The sequence below is a fragment of the Chanodichthys erythropterus genome, chromosome 4 (assembly GCF_024489055.1).
Source record: "Chanodichthys erythropterus isolate Z2021 chromosome 4, ASM2448905v1, whole genome shotgun sequence".
NCBI lineage: Eukaryota > Metazoa > Chordata > Actinopteri > Cypriniformes > Xenocyprididae > Chanodichthys > Chanodichthys erythropterus.
Genome location: NC_090224.1, coordinates 2,717,584 through 2,734,778, shown reverse-complemented (window position 1 = coordinate 2,734,778; position 17,195 = coordinate 2,717,584). Strand labels below are relative to the sequence as shown.

The 17,195-nt window shown below is 37.4% G+C and overlaps 1 protein-coding gene across 9 annotated transcripts in view; it reads left to right on the top strand.

The window, feature by feature from the left end:
• Window positions 1-16,090, top strand: part of LOC137018868 (nesprin-2-like) — a 116,175-nt gene extending 100,085 nt beyond the window's left edge. For 7 of the 9 annotated variants that reach the window (XM_067383632.1, XM_067383627.1, XM_067383630.1 and 4 more), the window contains 17 exons: window positions 1,632-1,798; window positions 4,082-4,244; window positions 5,126-5,313; window positions 5,906-6,056; window positions 6,315-6,497; window positions 6,603-6,740; window positions 6,868-7,062; window positions 7,611-7,836; window positions 8,108-8,176; window positions 9,486-9,583; window positions 9,833-9,956; window positions 11,623-11,825; window positions 13,077-13,271; window positions 13,354-13,482; window positions 13,621-13,812; window positions 15,319-15,368; window positions 15,867-16,090. In XM_067383632.1, coding sequence (XP_067239733.1) covers window positions 1,632-1,798; window positions 4,082-4,244; window positions 5,126-5,313; window positions 5,906-6,056; window positions 6,315-6,497; window positions 6,603-6,740; window positions 6,868-7,062; window positions 7,611-7,836; window positions 8,108-8,176; window positions 9,486-9,583; window positions 9,833-9,956; window positions 11,623-11,825; window positions 13,077-13,271; window positions 13,354-13,482; window positions 13,621-13,812; window positions 15,319-15,368; window positions 15,867-16,074 — 2,679 coding nt within the window. In that variant the 3' untranslated portion in view covers window positions 16,075-16,090. The remainder of the gene's footprint in view (window positions 1-1,631; window positions 1,799-4,081; window positions 4,245-5,125; window positions 5,314-5,905; window positions 6,057-6,314; window positions 6,498-6,602; window positions 6,741-6,867; window positions 7,063-7,610; window positions 7,837-8,107; window positions 8,177-9,485; window positions 9,584-9,832; window positions 9,957-11,622; window positions 11,826-13,076; window positions 13,272-13,353; window positions 13,483-13,620; window positions 13,813-15,318; window positions 15,369-15,866) is intronic. The other 2 variants (XM_067383635.1, XM_067383631.1) reach the window with 1 other exon arrangement.
• The last annotated feature ends 1,105 nt before the right edge of the window (window positions 16,091-17,195 follow it).

Here is a 17,195-nt window from a genome sequence, read left to right as displayed (position 1 = left end):
TCCCACCTCTTTACCCATTTTCGCTTCAAAAATGCTCTTCAGAAATCTACGGGTGACGTAACAGCCACTACGTCCATATTCTTTACAGTCTATGCTTGTAACGAAACTTAAAAAATGAGAACTTTTGCTGAAAGAGCTACTCTGTAATGTCAATGTATTATACAAGAAAAGAGTTTCATTCAAACTAGTCTCACATAGCCAGATCTATATAGTCTATAGTTTTGAATATACTTTATAATCACATTATCATAACTCATCTGTCTACATGATGGCAGTGCTTTGCAGAGCTTGTGCAAACATTTCCAAATCACTATGATCAGATAATTTCTTTCTGTTGTTTTCTCACCGCTGTCATTTTTTGTTGTTTGTTTTTTTATTGAGAGGAAAGTGTGCAGCACATATTCATCTCACCGTTGCTCTTAGCAGTGTGGACAGTGTCTGGATGTTTGTTACTTAACAGTATATTGCTGTAAAGATATTTCCAGCTTCTTTTTACTTCTAATCAAAAATTGAAAAAGAACTTTGCAGAGTATCAGAGAGCTGATCAAATTGAATCACATTCAGTCTCTTGTAAACAAGCAATAAGTTGCTGGCTGCAGTTCACTTAATGGCCACCAGTGTTGCTAATAACAAAGTTTTCTGAATTCTACATATAGCCCCTTTAAGTTAAGTTTAGTTGTTTTTTTTTTAATTATGGTTAACAGGGCTTGACATTAACACCCACCAAATGTGGGTGGATTTCAGCAGTGGCGTGTAACGCAGTCACTCCTACTAGCCACTTTGGCGGGCTGAATATTGATTTTTCGATACATATCAATACTGAAATATCTGAAACGCTTCAAATACAAATTTTCTGCAGAATAGACACAGTATTCCAGCTGCGCTTTCTCACTCTCTCATCTGTCCGACAGAGAGTTGACACACAAACCCGCCTCCCCTTAATTACTCATTTCATTCATTACAGCTGAATATTGTTGGTGTTACAGGGCTTGAATATCGGCGTTGGATTGTGCGTAGAACACATAATTTTATTAATTTCCGCAGATTTTGTGCTCACACCCAGAGTGCTAAATTGAGTTTTTTTTTTTTTTTTTTGAGAAGGAAATGCATGTGTAACAGAATAATGGATCAGTGCATCAAGTCTTAAAGTGACAGCAGCCTAACATACCTATTGTCAAATTATGAGATAATATTAAAAATATCTATATGGCAGTTTTCCCCTACGGCATCGATGTCAAAATTGTGGCCAGTGAAAATGGTTAGTAGTGAAAACCACTAGCCACATTGGCTGGTGAGCAAAAAAAATTAATGTCAAGCCCCGATGGTTAACTATAATAACTATGGTGCCAACAACCAAAGGCCTGCTGATCCAAGTGAGTCAGGCCGGACTCAACAAAACAGGTGAACCCTTAAAAGCAGTGGAGAAAGTGAAAAGGATTTGGGTGGCTGAGGGGTCAGTGTGAATAACTGTTCCTCTCTTTTAAAGAGGTTCCATGCTGAGAGAAGGAATATAGTTTTGACAGCTGTCCCATCCAGAGACAAAGTGCAGTTAGTCGGTTTTGTTTGGGATGGATGTGTTGATGACTAAAGCATATGAGAGGCCTGTGCTCATTGTGCACCTCTCTTTTCAGGACTGCATGGAGGAGATTAACCTCTTCAGCGAGAACAAGAGCCACCTCAAGCAGCTGGGCGAGCAGCTCCTATTGGCCAGCGACAAGGCTAAGGAGGCAGAGATCCACGGGGCCTTGCGCGATGTCAACGACCGCTGGCAGCACCTGTTCGACCACATCGAAGCCAGGTGAGCTGTGTTGGGGAAAAAATAGTTTGTGGAATAATTGCTACTTTGATAAAACTTTTTTTTCATTTCGGCCTGGTGTTTGCAATTGCTCCATTTGATTAATGGCTGATTGTTGCGCAGTGATCAAAGCTCTTTGCTTGTTTGAAAGCCGTTCATTTCTGGTTTCCATTCAAGGACTGATTGATTGATTGATTCATTAATTTGTGAATGTATTCTTTGTTGGTGTTAAAGCAGTAGATTACAGATTTACATTAATGTTTGAGGCATTTAACAGATTCTTTCATCCAGACTGACTTAAAGTGCTTAAGTTTTATATGTGAGATTGTTGTGATCAACAGATGATTAGCAAGTAGTTCAAAAAGTTTCTGCTGGGAAAATAACTGTTTCCTGTGCAAACACAAACATGTAATTGCATACAAACATCTACTGTTGTTACAACTGCCTTATCATATTGTGCTCTATGACTGAGAGATGCATATGTGAAAAGCCTTTTTTTCATGCAGGGTTTGGGGTAAACTGCGGCACTAAGCTCAACAAATAGTAAACAAAATTCAGAAAAAAATACTATTATGTTATTATAAATTATAATATTATATTATGCCATCTTATTATTACAAATACTGTTCAATATTGTTATTAACTAAAAATATACATCATTTATTTCCATTGAGAGGTGCATCATTTTTTGGTCAAGATCTTGTATTGACAATGCAAGAGGTGAGCACTCTGTAAAGTCTCCTCCAGCACATCCCAAAAACTTACACTGAGGTTAAGGTCAGTGCCAATTCATGTGTGAAAATTATTCTTCATGCTCCCTCCCAGCAATACTTTCACAATTTGAGCCTAATGAATCTTGACATTGTCATCCTGGAATATGGCCATGATACATCTTTATACATGGTTGTTTAAGAAATGAAAAGCTGCACACTCCATCTTTAAGGGATAAAAGAACTGTTGCCAAACATATAACATGCTAGAAAAATAATAATCACTGTAATAGTGATCTGTTATATCCATATATATATATATATATATATATACACATACACACACACACACACACATAGATAGATGGATATAACAGATCATTATTACAGTGATTATTATTTTTCTAGCAGGTTATATGTTTAAAAATTAAAGCACATAAAATTTCTTAAAACTTAATGAAAATATCAAAATAAAAGCTAATTCAACATATTAATAAATAATATAATTGACATAACACTAAAATAGTAAAATATAATAAAAATATATTTTATTTTAGTTTTTTAATTAATCAAAGGTGAGTCTTGGGTCTCCATGTACTCAATAATACCTTTTAGCATTTGATATGATCTTCAGTGTTTTGGATTACCACAGCTGGCACATATGCTCTCGTAATCATTCTTTGGGTATTTGTACATACCGAGTGTATGAATCATGTGGTGGTCCTAAGAAAACAAACAATTTGAGAGGTATCCGTTCCTGTCTGTGACGTCAACAATCTCTCTCATGCAATTGGTCAGTCCTGCGGTGTGACATGCTCTGAAGCAGCCAGATGGTACTAATACTGGATAGAGGGGGGAATTAATGTAGCCCTCACTAGTGTCGTTTGCTTCAGCTTTGCCATATGGCCTGTTTAGGCTCCTGTAGTCTGTCCTAGTCCCTCTGTAAAGCTTGAATTGGGTGGAAGGGATGGTGGGGGCAATGGTCTGTCACCTCATATTAGCTGTTATGAACAGGGGCACAATGGGGCCAGAGGGACAGTATGTACTCAGGCACGCTATAATCACAGCCGGCCATCTGCAGGTATGGCTGCTCAGACAGTTTGAGCAACGTAACGTCACTCAAGCAACGTAACGAGAAGCTTCACACTGTCACACTTAAATGGTTCAATCTAATCCCTATGGGCTAAACACCCTTTGTCTGTGTTTCTGTGTCATCTGACCTGGGGGTTATCAGACCTTTTTCTAGTTGTGTTTTGCGCCATGCTAAACTTTGACAGGATTTTATTCCTGGGTTCCTGCCAAACTGCAGTCTCATATACCAAAGGAAAACATTTATTTGACTAATTTATCAAAGGGTTAGTACTTTTTTTTTTCTTAAAAGAATGTCACACAATATTTGTTTTCACAGAAAATACTTTTTTATCTAATGGAGAGATTATGTAGGACTTTCGGACACTTTCAGGTTTTCATCAAAACATTCAAGTCCATTTATGGTATTAAAACTTTTTCCAAAATGATTTATTTGATAATTCTCTGGATGCTAAATGAATATGCTATCTCTTTCTCTCTCTGTCAGGGTGAAAAAGCTGACAGAAACCCTGGTGACAGTACAACAGTTGGATAAGAACATGAATAACCTTCGCTCTTGGCTCACTCGCATTGAGGCTGAGCTAGCCAAACCCATTCACTACAGTATCTGCCACAGAGATGAGATCCAGAAGAGACTGGCAGAGCAACAGGTCAGCAAATCAAGAGTTTTTAAAAAATTATATGATACAAGATCCTAGTTCAATCAGTAGAAATAGTATGTAAATATCCTTAAACAATATACATTTCCATGTGTAAGGTATTAAAGGGTTAGTTCACCCAAAACTGAACATTCTGTCATTAATCACTCACCCTCATGTCGTTCCAAACCCGTAAGACCTCCGTTCATCTTCAAACACAAATTAAGGTATTTTTGATGAAATCTGAGTGTTCTATGAATAGACAGCAATTTAACCACCACTGTCAAGGTCCAGAAAGGTACTAAAGACATTGTTAAAACAGTTGATGTGACTGCAGTGGTTCAACCTTTATGTTATGAAGCGACGAGAATACTTTTTGTGCGCAAAACAAAAACAAAACAAAAAATAATGACTTTAGTCAACATTATCTTCTCTTCTGTGTTATTCTCTTACACTGTTTATGTCCAGCACTTCCAGGTTCCACGTCAGAATGCTGGCAATATTGTTGAAATAAAGTCGTTATTTTTGTTTTGTTTTTGTGCAATTTTTGTTTCGGATTTCATCACAAATATCTTAATTTGTGTTCTGAGGATGAACAAAGGTCTAACAGGTGTGGAACGACATGAGGGTGAGTAATTAATGGCAGAATTTTCATTTTTGGGTGAACTAACCCTTTAAGGTAGAATTTAGGTAGTTTTTTTTTCTTGGTGCAAATATCAACACAGCACAACACTTAGACACAACTAATAATAAATGGCAACAAGGCTTGTTTTCAGATAATATTTATTGAATAGTGAACTTTGTCTTGTGTGACTGGCTTTTATTTATTCATTTTTATTAAATGCATAAACAACTTAAAAATATTGAACATATGTATATGTGTGCGTGTTTAGGACCTGCAGCGTGACATTGAGCAGCACACTGAGAGGGTGGCGTCTGTGCTCACTCTATGTGACGTGCTTCTACGCGATGAGGATGCCTGCAGCAGCGACGGAGAGAATGACTCCATCCAGCACACCACACAGCGCTTGGACCAGCGCTGGAGAAATATATGCTCCATGTCTCTTGAAAGGAGGCTGAGGTGTGGCCATTTACCCAGATGACTCTTAAGCTCAAACACACTTCTCACAGATGTTTTGTTTATCTGTTGCATCTCTTTATGGGAAGGAAATCTCAGTTCACTCTAGATCCAGATTAAGAAGCTGCTTTTTGATTCACTGCTCCCTACTGAGTCTGGGATATCTGTAAAAGTTATCTTGGCTTGAAAAAAATTTTTTTTTTTTTTTTTTTTTTTTTTTTTAATGCCCTATAACACATCTAAACAATCGATGACATCACATATTTGTTTAAATAAAAATATATCAATTACAATACCATATATATATATATATATATATATATATATATATATATATATATATATATATATATATATATATATATATATATATATATATATATATATATAGTTGATATATTTTTATTATATCTCTTGAAATACCTTCAGTTATATGTATATAATTATTATAAAATATAAAGTTTATATAACAGTATATTTAATATGAAATAGTAATTAGTAAATTTTAAATAAAATATTTTATATTATTTTATGTTTTACATTAATTTAAATTTATAAAAAAATACTGTTTTTAATCGCTCAAATATTTTTGCAGGATTGAGGAGACATGGAGACTTTGGTGTAAATTTCAGGAAGATTATTCTTCATTTGAGGACTGGCTGAATGTAGCTGAGTGCTCCGCTGCTGAACCCAATTCCTCAGACGTCCTGTACACTGACGCCAAAGAGGAACTCCAGAAATATGAGGTTTGATTCCAAAAAAATGCTAAACTAAGAGCATTTGAATAGTTGTGCTACAGGACCATTTAGTGCATGTCAGTTGTTTAATCCTGCTGTTTTAGGAACACAATCAGTTATTAGGGGAATATCAGATTCCTCAAGAAACCATGTACTGCATGTCAGCAGTTTTTCATTTACTGAATGTTTTGTCATTCAAGGTTGTATTTAAAAATGTTTTCAGTGTTAAAACACACTTGTTAATTTTTGTATGGTTTCTCATTTTAGGGTTTCCAAAGGCAGGTACATGAGAGTCTTACCCAGCTAGAGATCATTAATAACCAGTACAGGCGACTGGCAAGGGAGAACCGCACCGATGCAGCCAGCAGTCTCAGGGCTATGGTGCATCATGGAAACCAGCGCTGGGACGCACTCCAGAGGAGAGTGGCTGCAATACTGCGGAGACTCAGGGTGAGGACATTGAGACACTTTGTCATCTATGCATTTATATTCACCTGAGTGCTAATACAAACCTCTCTCAACTTCATTTTTCCTCCCTCTTTCTTTCTCATTTAGCATTTCACAAGCCAGAGAGAGGAGTTTGAGGGAACCCGCGAGAGCCTCCTTGTCTGGCTGACTGAGATTGACCTCCAGCTTACCAACATGGAACACTTCTCAGAGATCCATCTTCAAGACAAAATGAAACAGCTGAAGGTTAATAAACAGTGTTTCATTTAAATTAAGTTATTTAATCAGTCCGTAGATGTCGACACATGGCATATGAATAAATGACAACAAAATGTCAATTTTAGGTGAATTTAATTGAACTTTTCCCCTACAGAGTTTTAAGAAGGAGATAACTCTGAACACCAATAAGATTGATGCTCTGATCGTGTTTGGGGAGGGTCTGATTCAGAGGAGCCTTCCTCTAGATGCCGTTGTGATAGAAGATGAGTTAGAAGAACTGCACACGTACTGTCAAGAGGTGTTTGGCAGAGTGGCACGATTCCACCAGCGCCTCACCAGCCTCCGCCTGGTATTATAAACATTCACTTTTCTGTAACACTTTAGTATTGGGAACAATTCTCACTTTTAACCAGGTGCTTATTAGCTTAGCATATTGAATACTTTTATTCAGCATTAAATTAGCCAAAAGTAGAGATATTTACTATTTCAAATAAACGCTGTTCTTTTGTGGTTTCCACAAAAATATTAAGCAGCACAACTGTTCTCAACATTAAAGATAAGAAAAGATTCTGGAGCACCAAATCAGCATTATAATGATTTCTAAAAGATCATGTGACACTGGAGTAATGATCGTTTCACTGTAATAAATTAAGATTTAAAATATATTAAAATAGAAAACATTTATTTAAAATTCAAATAATATTTCACAGTTTTTACTGTTTTAGATCAAATAAATGCAGCCTTGGTGAGCATAAGAAACCTAAAAATCCCCAAAACTTTGAACAGTAGTATACATTTCTTCATCCTCCTTTTTGCAATGGCAGAAGTGTCCACTTTGCATATGGGCCATTTTATATGAGTATGAATGATAATGCTTTCTCTCTGAAACCCCTGCAGGAACAGCCGGATATCTTTGATGGTGAGCGGTCCAGAGAGACGCAGAGCACCCCTGCCTCCAGCCAGCCCTCCATGTGCCTGTTATCTCCGCCTCAGGAGCGCTCGGGCCGTGAAACCCCCATCAGCGTGGATTCCATCCCTCTAGAGTGGGACCATACTGGGGACGTTGGCGGCTCTTCTTCGCATGATGAGGAAGAGGATGCTGCATTCTTTTCTGCTTTGTCAGGTAAATACGTATAGAAGTGTTTTGATAACCAGGCAAAATTTGCCAAATTCAGTGCCTAGTTTGTCCTCAGAAACAGATTTATATCTTGACACAGATTTATATCAGTCTGCCAGAAAACAATGCTGTGCACCAGTAAATTACAAAAAGAAACGCCAGCCACACCGATGCAACTGCCAATTTTAACCAGCTTTTGCCAGTTTTATGTCCATTGGCATATCATCTGAGCCTGAGACATACTGCTGCTTTAGCCATTCATTTTCTCTCCCTCCAGATTTAGAGGTCACAGAAATCCCAGAATTCTCATCTGAGATGACAAAGAAGTCTTTTGGAGAGCCTTTAGGTAGGCCTCCATGTCCCTTTACATGTACTTGGCTTCAGATGTGCATGAGAGCAAGATCTTACCTTTTTTGGTGCATTCACATCCGTCCAGTCCCACACTTCCCTGCTTCTTCTCATTCCCTTTCCACATTATTCTCTTTCTGTCTCTCCCTCCTGTCCTGTTCCCACACTGTCGATACACATAGACTCGGTTTGCTGGATCATCAAAGGCCTGGTATTTTTTTCCTTTCAGTGCAGAACTTTCTCTCTCTCTTAAATCAAAGATGCAAGTGTCCTCCCCTCACCCTGCTCTTCTATGTGCTTTTATCATGAAAGACTTGGGCCTGTGATTAGGTTCTGCTGGTTAAGAGGAGGGCTGAGAGCGGGGCATGTCCAGATCTCAGGGAGGTTATGAGAGGGTTGCGTCCCCTTCGCTCAACGCGGCTCAGTGCACCTGCTCATCCCCCTCCACAGCTTTCATGCTCATGCAAAAGATAATAATTCATTTATCTAAACTGCACACTCTTGAAGCTTTGCTCATTACTGGAGAAGCGTACATGATGTACCAGTGTGTCAGTATGTGAAAAATGTTTGTTTGATGCTTTTACTTTTAAATGGGTTGTACTTGTACTTTTATCCTGGAATCTACTTATAATTTAATTTTTATGCCAATAACATTTGTGTAAAACATATTTTATGTTTTATGGCCGTTTTCCACCCTGTCTCTGGCCCTTTGAAAGAACATGATAAAATGTTTCTTGAGCAGCAATTTAGCATATCAGAATGATTTCTGAAGGATCATGTGACACTGAAGACTGGAGTAATGGCTAGCTGATGAAAATTCAGCTTTGCCATCAAAGGAGCATAAGTGACTTATTTAAAAAAAAAAAAAAAAAAAAAAAAAATTTAAAAAATCTTACCGACCCCAAACTTTTGAATAACTGTGTGTTTTGTTTAAAATAAACTTCAGCTACTCATATCTAATGTTGGGGTCTTTCAGTATGGTACGCAGAATGAGGAAAAGCACAAGGTTTTACACTTTCCCACAATATTATCTACCTTACTTCTTCCTCATTACCTCACCGTGACTGATTTGGCCAAGTTTCTGATCACTCAATAGGCCCTGTTGTGTAAATGTGGGCTGTCATCACAAAGATTGGATATCTTTTTTTTTTTTTTTCCTCTGGTGCAGAAATTTTCAATTTGATGTGACCCCTGTAAAACAAAATAGTTTTACACTACTTGTGTCCATTCTTATTTCACAGCCCAAGTGAAATGCCTGTGCAGAGCATCGAGTTAAATCTCTCTCTCCCTCTCTCACACACTCACAGGACAGAATTGGCACTTTCAAAACACGCCTGAAAGAAAATCCTTCCAGCTGGACGACTCCTCACCTACACACGCAAGCACTCCTTTTAAACAAGGCTACGTGAGTATATACCCTTTCCTTTTTAACTCAGCACTTTTATAATTATATCATTTGCATGTTGTCATCTTCCTCATTCAGACTTTGTCTGCATAAATGTGGATTCTCAAGTAGTATTCAAATGTCCATTGAACTGCTGCAAAGGCCTGTCAATTTTGCATCAATTTTCCATGCTAGTATAAACATGTGGATTCTCATGAGTTGAAGGGTGATTGTAAAGGCACATGTGTGATGTGTCTGTGCACTTTGCAGGTCCAGCTGATGTCTGAGTGCAGCGGCAGCATTAAGAGTGTGAAGAGAGTTTCTATGATTCTGGATGAAGAACAGCAGGAGGAACAAGGCCTTACTGGGCTCAGCACTGCAGACAAACAGTCAGGTAGAAACACTTTGTCAGACACAGAGGGACATGAGGATGTACTTGACCTGAGTGAGTTATGTAACAAGACACTTCACATATAGTCGGGTACATGCACTGACGCAGATCACATGAACAGGGGACTACTTATCATTTTTATTAAAAAAAGGATAAAAGACTTGTTATAAAATATCTATTATTTATCGAAAATAGCATATGATGCCACCTCATGGATGGATGGATGGATGGTTGGTTGAACGGACGGATGGATTGATGGATGGGTGGGTGGATGGATGGATGGATACATAGTTGAGTAGATGGAGGAATGGATGGATGGGTAGATAGATGGATTGGTAAATAGGTGGATGGATGGATGGATGGATGGATGGATGGATGGATGGATGGATGGATGGATGGATGGATGGATGGATGGATGGATGGATGGATGGATGGATGGGAAAGTTAGATTGGAAAGTTGGATGGATGGATGGATGGATACATAGTTGGGTAGATAAATGGAGGAATGGGTGGATGGGTAGATAGATTGACTAATGGGTGGATAAATTGATGGATAGATAGTTGGATATGGATGGATGAATGGGATAGTTAGATGGGAAAGATATATGGATAGATGGATAGTTGGGTGGAAAAATGGAGGAATAGGTGGATGGGTAGATAGATGGATTGGTAAATAGGTGGCTGGGAGTATAAATTGATGGATAGATAGTTGGATATAGATGGATGGATTGGAAAGTTAGATGGGAAAGTTGGATGGATTGACAGTTGGGTAGATAAATGGAGTAATGAGTGGATGGATGGATGGATGGATGGATGGATGGATGGATGGATGGATGGATGGATGGATGGATGGTTGGCTAGATAAATGGAGGAATGGGTGGATGGGTAGATAGATGGATTGGTAAATAGGTGGCTGGGTGGATAAATTGATGGATAGATAGTTGGATATAGATGGATGATTGGAAAGTTGGATGGATAGTTGGGTAGATAAATGGAGTAATGGGTCGATGGGTGGATGGATGGATGGATGGATGGTTAGTGACTGGGTGGATGGATGGATGGATGGATAGATGGATGGATAGTTGGCTAGATAAATGGATGAATGGTTGGATGGGTAGATAGATGGATTGGTAAATAGCTGGCTGGGTAGATAATTTGATGGTTGGTTGGAGTGTAGATGTATGGATGGAGGACAAAGAGATGGATGGATGGATGGATGGATGGATGGATGGATGGATAATTAAATGGGTGGGTAGATAAAATGAAGAGAAGGGTAGAAAAAAATCAATCTTTCCAATTCATCAGTTTTGATAAATGGATATATGGATGGATAGACAAATGAAGGAACTTGGGTAGATTGATGTATAGACAGAAGGATGAATTGTTGAATAAATCGATGAATGGGTAGGTGGATGGATAGATTAAATGAGTAGGACGGTTGGTTGGATGGATGGTTAGATGGTTAGATGGATGGATGAGTGGATAGGTGGATCAACATTTATGGATGAATTGATGGATCGAGAGTTGGATAGACAATGGAGGAACGGATGGATGGATACATGAATAATTAGATGGGTGAGTAGATAGATGGTTAGACGACTGAAGGGATGGAGGGATAGGTAGATAAACGAATGGATGGTCCTCTGAATGTGTCCTCTATTCACTGCAGGAGTGATCGAGCGCTGGGAGCTGCTGCAGGCTCAAGCAGTGAGTAAGGAACAGTGCTGCACCAAAGACGCCCAGCAGCTGACCTCTGACCTGAACGACATCACTTCCTGGCTGGATCGTGTCACCCCTGAGCTGGATAGACTACAGAAACCCGAGACATCCGCCAGTGTCAAGGTCTTAGAAGAGAGGGTCAAACAGCTTAAAGTGAGTGCACAGTTACAGTACTGCACTGCATCCAAACACACCTTTATTGGTGTTCTAAATGCATTTAATAGTAGATTATTCATAGCTGTCAGTCACGTTACTGGCGCAGAGACCTGGAGCTGGAGGGCAAAACATCCACAGAACTGTTTCAAAGGCCTGTCAATGTTCCATCTTTCAAACCATGAATATTTAGATCACCTTTCAAAAGAAGAAAAACAAAGATGTGAACAAACTGCAAGTTCTGGGCACTTAAATCACTAAAAACAGCAGGACATTCTAAAACACTTAATGATACATACTATATAGAGGCAAGATGATGAGCCCTGTTAATGAATTCAGTGCACTAAATTGCATTATAATGGTTGTCTATGAAAAAAAAAAAATGTATAACGTGAAAATATGTGTTCATATTTTGGATTCATCTGCTTGCCTGTACAAGTGTTTTATTAATGAGTTTTAGCTATAATGAATTTGGTCCTCCAATTTAACTGTCTTAATGCATTAAGCCCCATTAAAGGGTTAGTTCACCTAAAAATGATGAAAATATTGTAATCTATTACTCACCCTCATGTCGTTCTACACCCGCAAGACCTTCGTTCATCTTCAGATTACAAATTAAGATATTTTTGATGAAATCCAATGGCTCGGTGAGGCCTCTATTGCCAGCAATCCCACTGAACTCCATAAAGGTACTCAAAACATATTTAAATCAGTTCATGTGAGTTCAGTGGTTCAATATTAATATTATAAAGTGGTAAAAATACTTTTGTGCTCCAAAAAAACAAAATAACGACTTATCAACAATATCTAGTGATGGCCGATTTCAAAACACAGCTTTGAAGCCTTATGAATCTTTTGTTTTGAATCAGTGATTCGGATCATGTATCAAACTGCTGAAATCATGTGACTTTGGCACTCCGAACATTTGATTCGAATGAAATGATTCATAAAGCTTCAAACCTGGTGAAAAAAAATAACTGGCGGTCAGCAGAGGAAAGCTTTGTTTTGCCCTCCAGGTGGGCGCTGTAGAAGGGTGTGATGTCATACGAAAACTATAAATACAGTTAAAATACAGTAGATGGGGAAGCCAATGTTGTTTTGGCTTAGGCTCATCTCATATTAGATACCGGTTTCTCTCGCTCACCTTCAGTGTGTTCCCATGTTCCTGAAGAATGGACAAATACAGAGACACTAGAAAGTAAAAAAAGGTAATATTGTCTTCACACTCCGGTTTGTTTTTTCATTATGCAGGAAATGCAGAAGACATTTGCTTGTTACAAGACCATGATGCTGTCTCTGAACCTGGGTGGGCGAGAGCTGCATCAGGGGGCCACTGGACATGAGCTTCAGGAGGGTCTGCGCAGCATGAATCGCCGCTGGACAGAGGCTTGTGCGGGCCTAGAGGGATGGGAGGGCAGTCTACGCAATACACTAGAACGCTGTCAGGTGAGAGAACATTTATACTAAACCTCGATGAACGTCTATCGGGTTTGATGACACGTGAAACTGACCATCTGCCCTCATGTAGGAGTTCCATGAGATGGTCCACTCTCTACTGCTGTGGCTGGCCCATGCAGAGAGCAGACGCTACACAGTGAACATGGACGACCCTTCTGTGCAGCCCTCCATTCTTCAGGAACACAGGAACACACTGAAGGTGAGCGCGAGAAACCGGCTCCTGACATGAGATGAGCCTAAACCAGAACAATATCAGCTTACTCATTTAATAAGACTGTTCAAGCATTGATACTATCTCTGGTGTAGTGAGCTTTTGTATTGCTCCCCCTGGTGGCAGGATCTGGCAGAGGAGCTGCAGGGCAGGCAGAAGCAAGTGAGCTCCCTGCAGGAGATCGTCTCTGAGCTGCTTCCTGAGGCTGCTGGGGAGGACAGTGCTGAAGCTAGGGAAAAACTCCACGTCATTGGAAGCAAACTACGACTGCTGTCACGTCAAGTCGAGCAGGATCTCCAGATGATTCAGGAGAGATTGGTAAGAGTGTTTTGCAAAGTATTCTTGAGGCATTTACAACACAGAGTAAAAAAAAGGAGGCTAATTCCACTAAGGACACACTGCATTTTTTTTTTTAAACGTATTTGTATTATTTAATTGGTTAAAAAAAAAAAAAATGCTATACATTGAGTGTCACAATTCATTGATACCCATTTAAATATAGAGGATTAATTAAAACCTTGAATGTTTTGAGCCCACAGAAGCACATTTCTCCTCTTCTTAAAAATTCACACAGATTTTTTTGCCATTCGTTTTTACAGACTTTTTACCATTCATAAGTTTGGGGTCAAAGTTTTTTTTTATTAAAAGAAATTAATACTTTTTCCAGCAAGGACACATTAAATTGATCAAAAGTTTCAGTAAATATATTTATAATATTACAAAAGATTATGTTCCAAATAAATGCTTCTTCTGAACTTTCTATTTATTAAAGAATCCTGAAAAAACTAAAATATCATATATTAAATATTATAAATGTATATTGTGTGCATGTGTGTGTGTATGTGTGTATATATATATATATATATATATATATATATATATATATATATATATATATATATATATATATATAATTTTATTATTTATTTTTAAATGCCCTATAACGTATCGAAGCACTCAAACTCGATGACATCATATATTTGTTTAAATAAAAAGATATCAATTACATTACCATATATATATTTACACACACACACAAACCAGATTTTATTCAGACACCTTGAACAGTTTATTCACTATAGTTTAAAAAGGCAATAAATATGACAAGATCTGAGTTAAACTGTGTCAGAAAAAAACGAATGAATTATTGGTCCCAAATTTTTATTAATTTTACTGGTGGTCCACTGAATATAATTTTTGGGAATAATATGTCACAGTTTACTTTATTTTGCTATCTTCACTTACATAAATGAACTATAGTGTCCTGCACCCACTAGTAAAAATATACCAAAAATGTCTGAATAATTAATATATATATATATATATATATATAAACTGTATATATAATATTCACTCATATTAAGCAACTCAACTGTTTTTAACATTGTTAATAAAAAGAAATCAGCAGCAAATCAGAAGATTGGAGTAATGATGCTGAAGATTCAGTATATTAAAATAGAAAATGTTAAAATAGTTATGTTAAATTGTGTTAATTCCCAATATTACATATTTACTGTATTTTGATCAAATAAATGCAGCCTTGGTGAGTATGAGACTTCTTTTAAAAACATTCAAAAATCTTATCAAACCTAAACTTTTGAATGGTTGTATACATTAAAATTATTTGATCTGAGTGCAAATTTTTGCCCCACCATGTCAACATATAAATGTAATTAACCAAGATAAGGCAGTTACTTTTCATTTGTACTATAAATAATATTTCAATTAAAAGTATATTACATGCTCATAAATTAGAGCACTAGGATGTGGTTGAGTAGTTTTCATTTGTGATTAGGGGCTGAACTCTTCTCTGTCTGTTTGCAGGAGTCCACAACTGATGCTGCAGGAGACAGGAAATCCTCCGAATGCTCTCGGTACTGTTGCGCACACATGAACCAGTTTCATTTTTTTTAGCCTTTTTACATTTTTAATGAATAGTTAGAATATATTAAAAAGTGTAGAATATTATAAAAATATATATGAATCACGTACAGCACTAGCCTCAAAATGGTCTTGCTCTTAAAACGGTTATCACACACAATACAAATATTCAAGCCAAAAACCTGTATCAATGCTACTTTCATAAAGTAAAATCACTAAATACCTTCCTTCTATTGGAAAATAGTTCTTATGGTTTTCTTCAAATAAGAATGTTTATGTTGCGAAGGGTGTTGTTAAGTGATACACAGAACCGTTGGGTGAGGCGGTCATAGTCATTCTTTATTGTGAATAAAACAGCTATTGACTAATCAGAATCAAGTACTGGTACTAACCGTTTTATAAAAGCAAAAATGCACATACCCAGTATTATATACACATGTTTTGATTTGAAAAAAAGAGCAGTAGTAAGAGTTTTATTTTTCCTGTTTCAGGTCAAAGCGTGACCCATCCCCTCAGCGTTCGTTCTTCTATCGGGTCCTGCGAGCGGCTTTCCCTCTGCATCTCCTGTTCCTCCTGCTGCTGGTTGTGGCCTGCTTGGTTCCTCTTTCTGAAGACGACTACAGCTGCACCCTTTCCAACAATTTTGCCCGTTCTTTCCACCCCATGTTACGCTACACCAACGGTCCTCCTCCCACATGAGCCCCTCGTCAACTGTTCTCACGATCGATCCACAGAGCCGTTCTCATGACTCAGACGTGCGGCGAAGCACCACACTTTTGTCCAAGCAATATTTTTAATGGTTGTATTTATATAATTGGTTTATGCTATTTATTCCCCTTTGAGAGCCATACTACTGAGATATTTTGTTGTTAATGTTACGAGTTGTGATCTAAAAAAAATGTCCCTTTTCTTGTCACAATGCTGTAAAGTCAATCATTGTATGAGCTTGAATGTAAAACATTTTTTTTTTTTTTTTCCAAATGTTTTAAGCACATCATGCACTGATTAAAGATTATAAGAGTTTGCAAGTGGAAAAGATGAACTGTTCAGCCAGTTTGTGGTGACATGGATAGCTGCTATTTTTGGATTATGTGGTCATTTTTAAATTAAGATCTGAATTAACTGTATTTGCAAGCCCAAAACAAAAACATTTAAAAATATCAAATGCACATGAAACATTTTAATTCACCCCAGTGTAAATAACACATTGTTACATATGTGCTGTAAGGTGGAACACAAAATGTACAGAAATTAAAGTTTGAAAACCTTTTACAAATTAAACTTATGTCCTGTTTAAAAATAAACAGTCTACTTCAGTAAAACTGTATTACATCTGGTCTTTAATTCTTAGTAGTCAAAAGTTGTAAATTCAATATCATTACTTCATATCAAACAATTCAAATGGCTGCCGGCAGATAAAATAACTTTATAAATATTTTGACTCCATCTGTGCAGTTAAGTACTTGTAACATCTTTATGCTTAACGGTAGATTTATATCGGTTAATAAATTGTCTCAGCTTGTAACTTTTTTCTTTTAAAAAGTGTAGACTATAGGCACTAAAATATTTTGGCTTTTTGTGTCTCAAGACCTTTTCAATAGTGCAATATCAAAAGTAATTCTGGTAACTGGTTCATCTTACAAACAACAGTTTTCACAGTGGAATAAATTGGTGATATGTCTAGAAAATGTATAAATGTTTTGTACAAGGCCTTTATGGTGTTCAAGGGGTTTACTGGGTAGGGAGAATGAAAGTAACAGTTTGTTTTTTGAAACATTTTGCTTTGGTTACATTTGTCAAAAATAACAGATGCAAAGAAA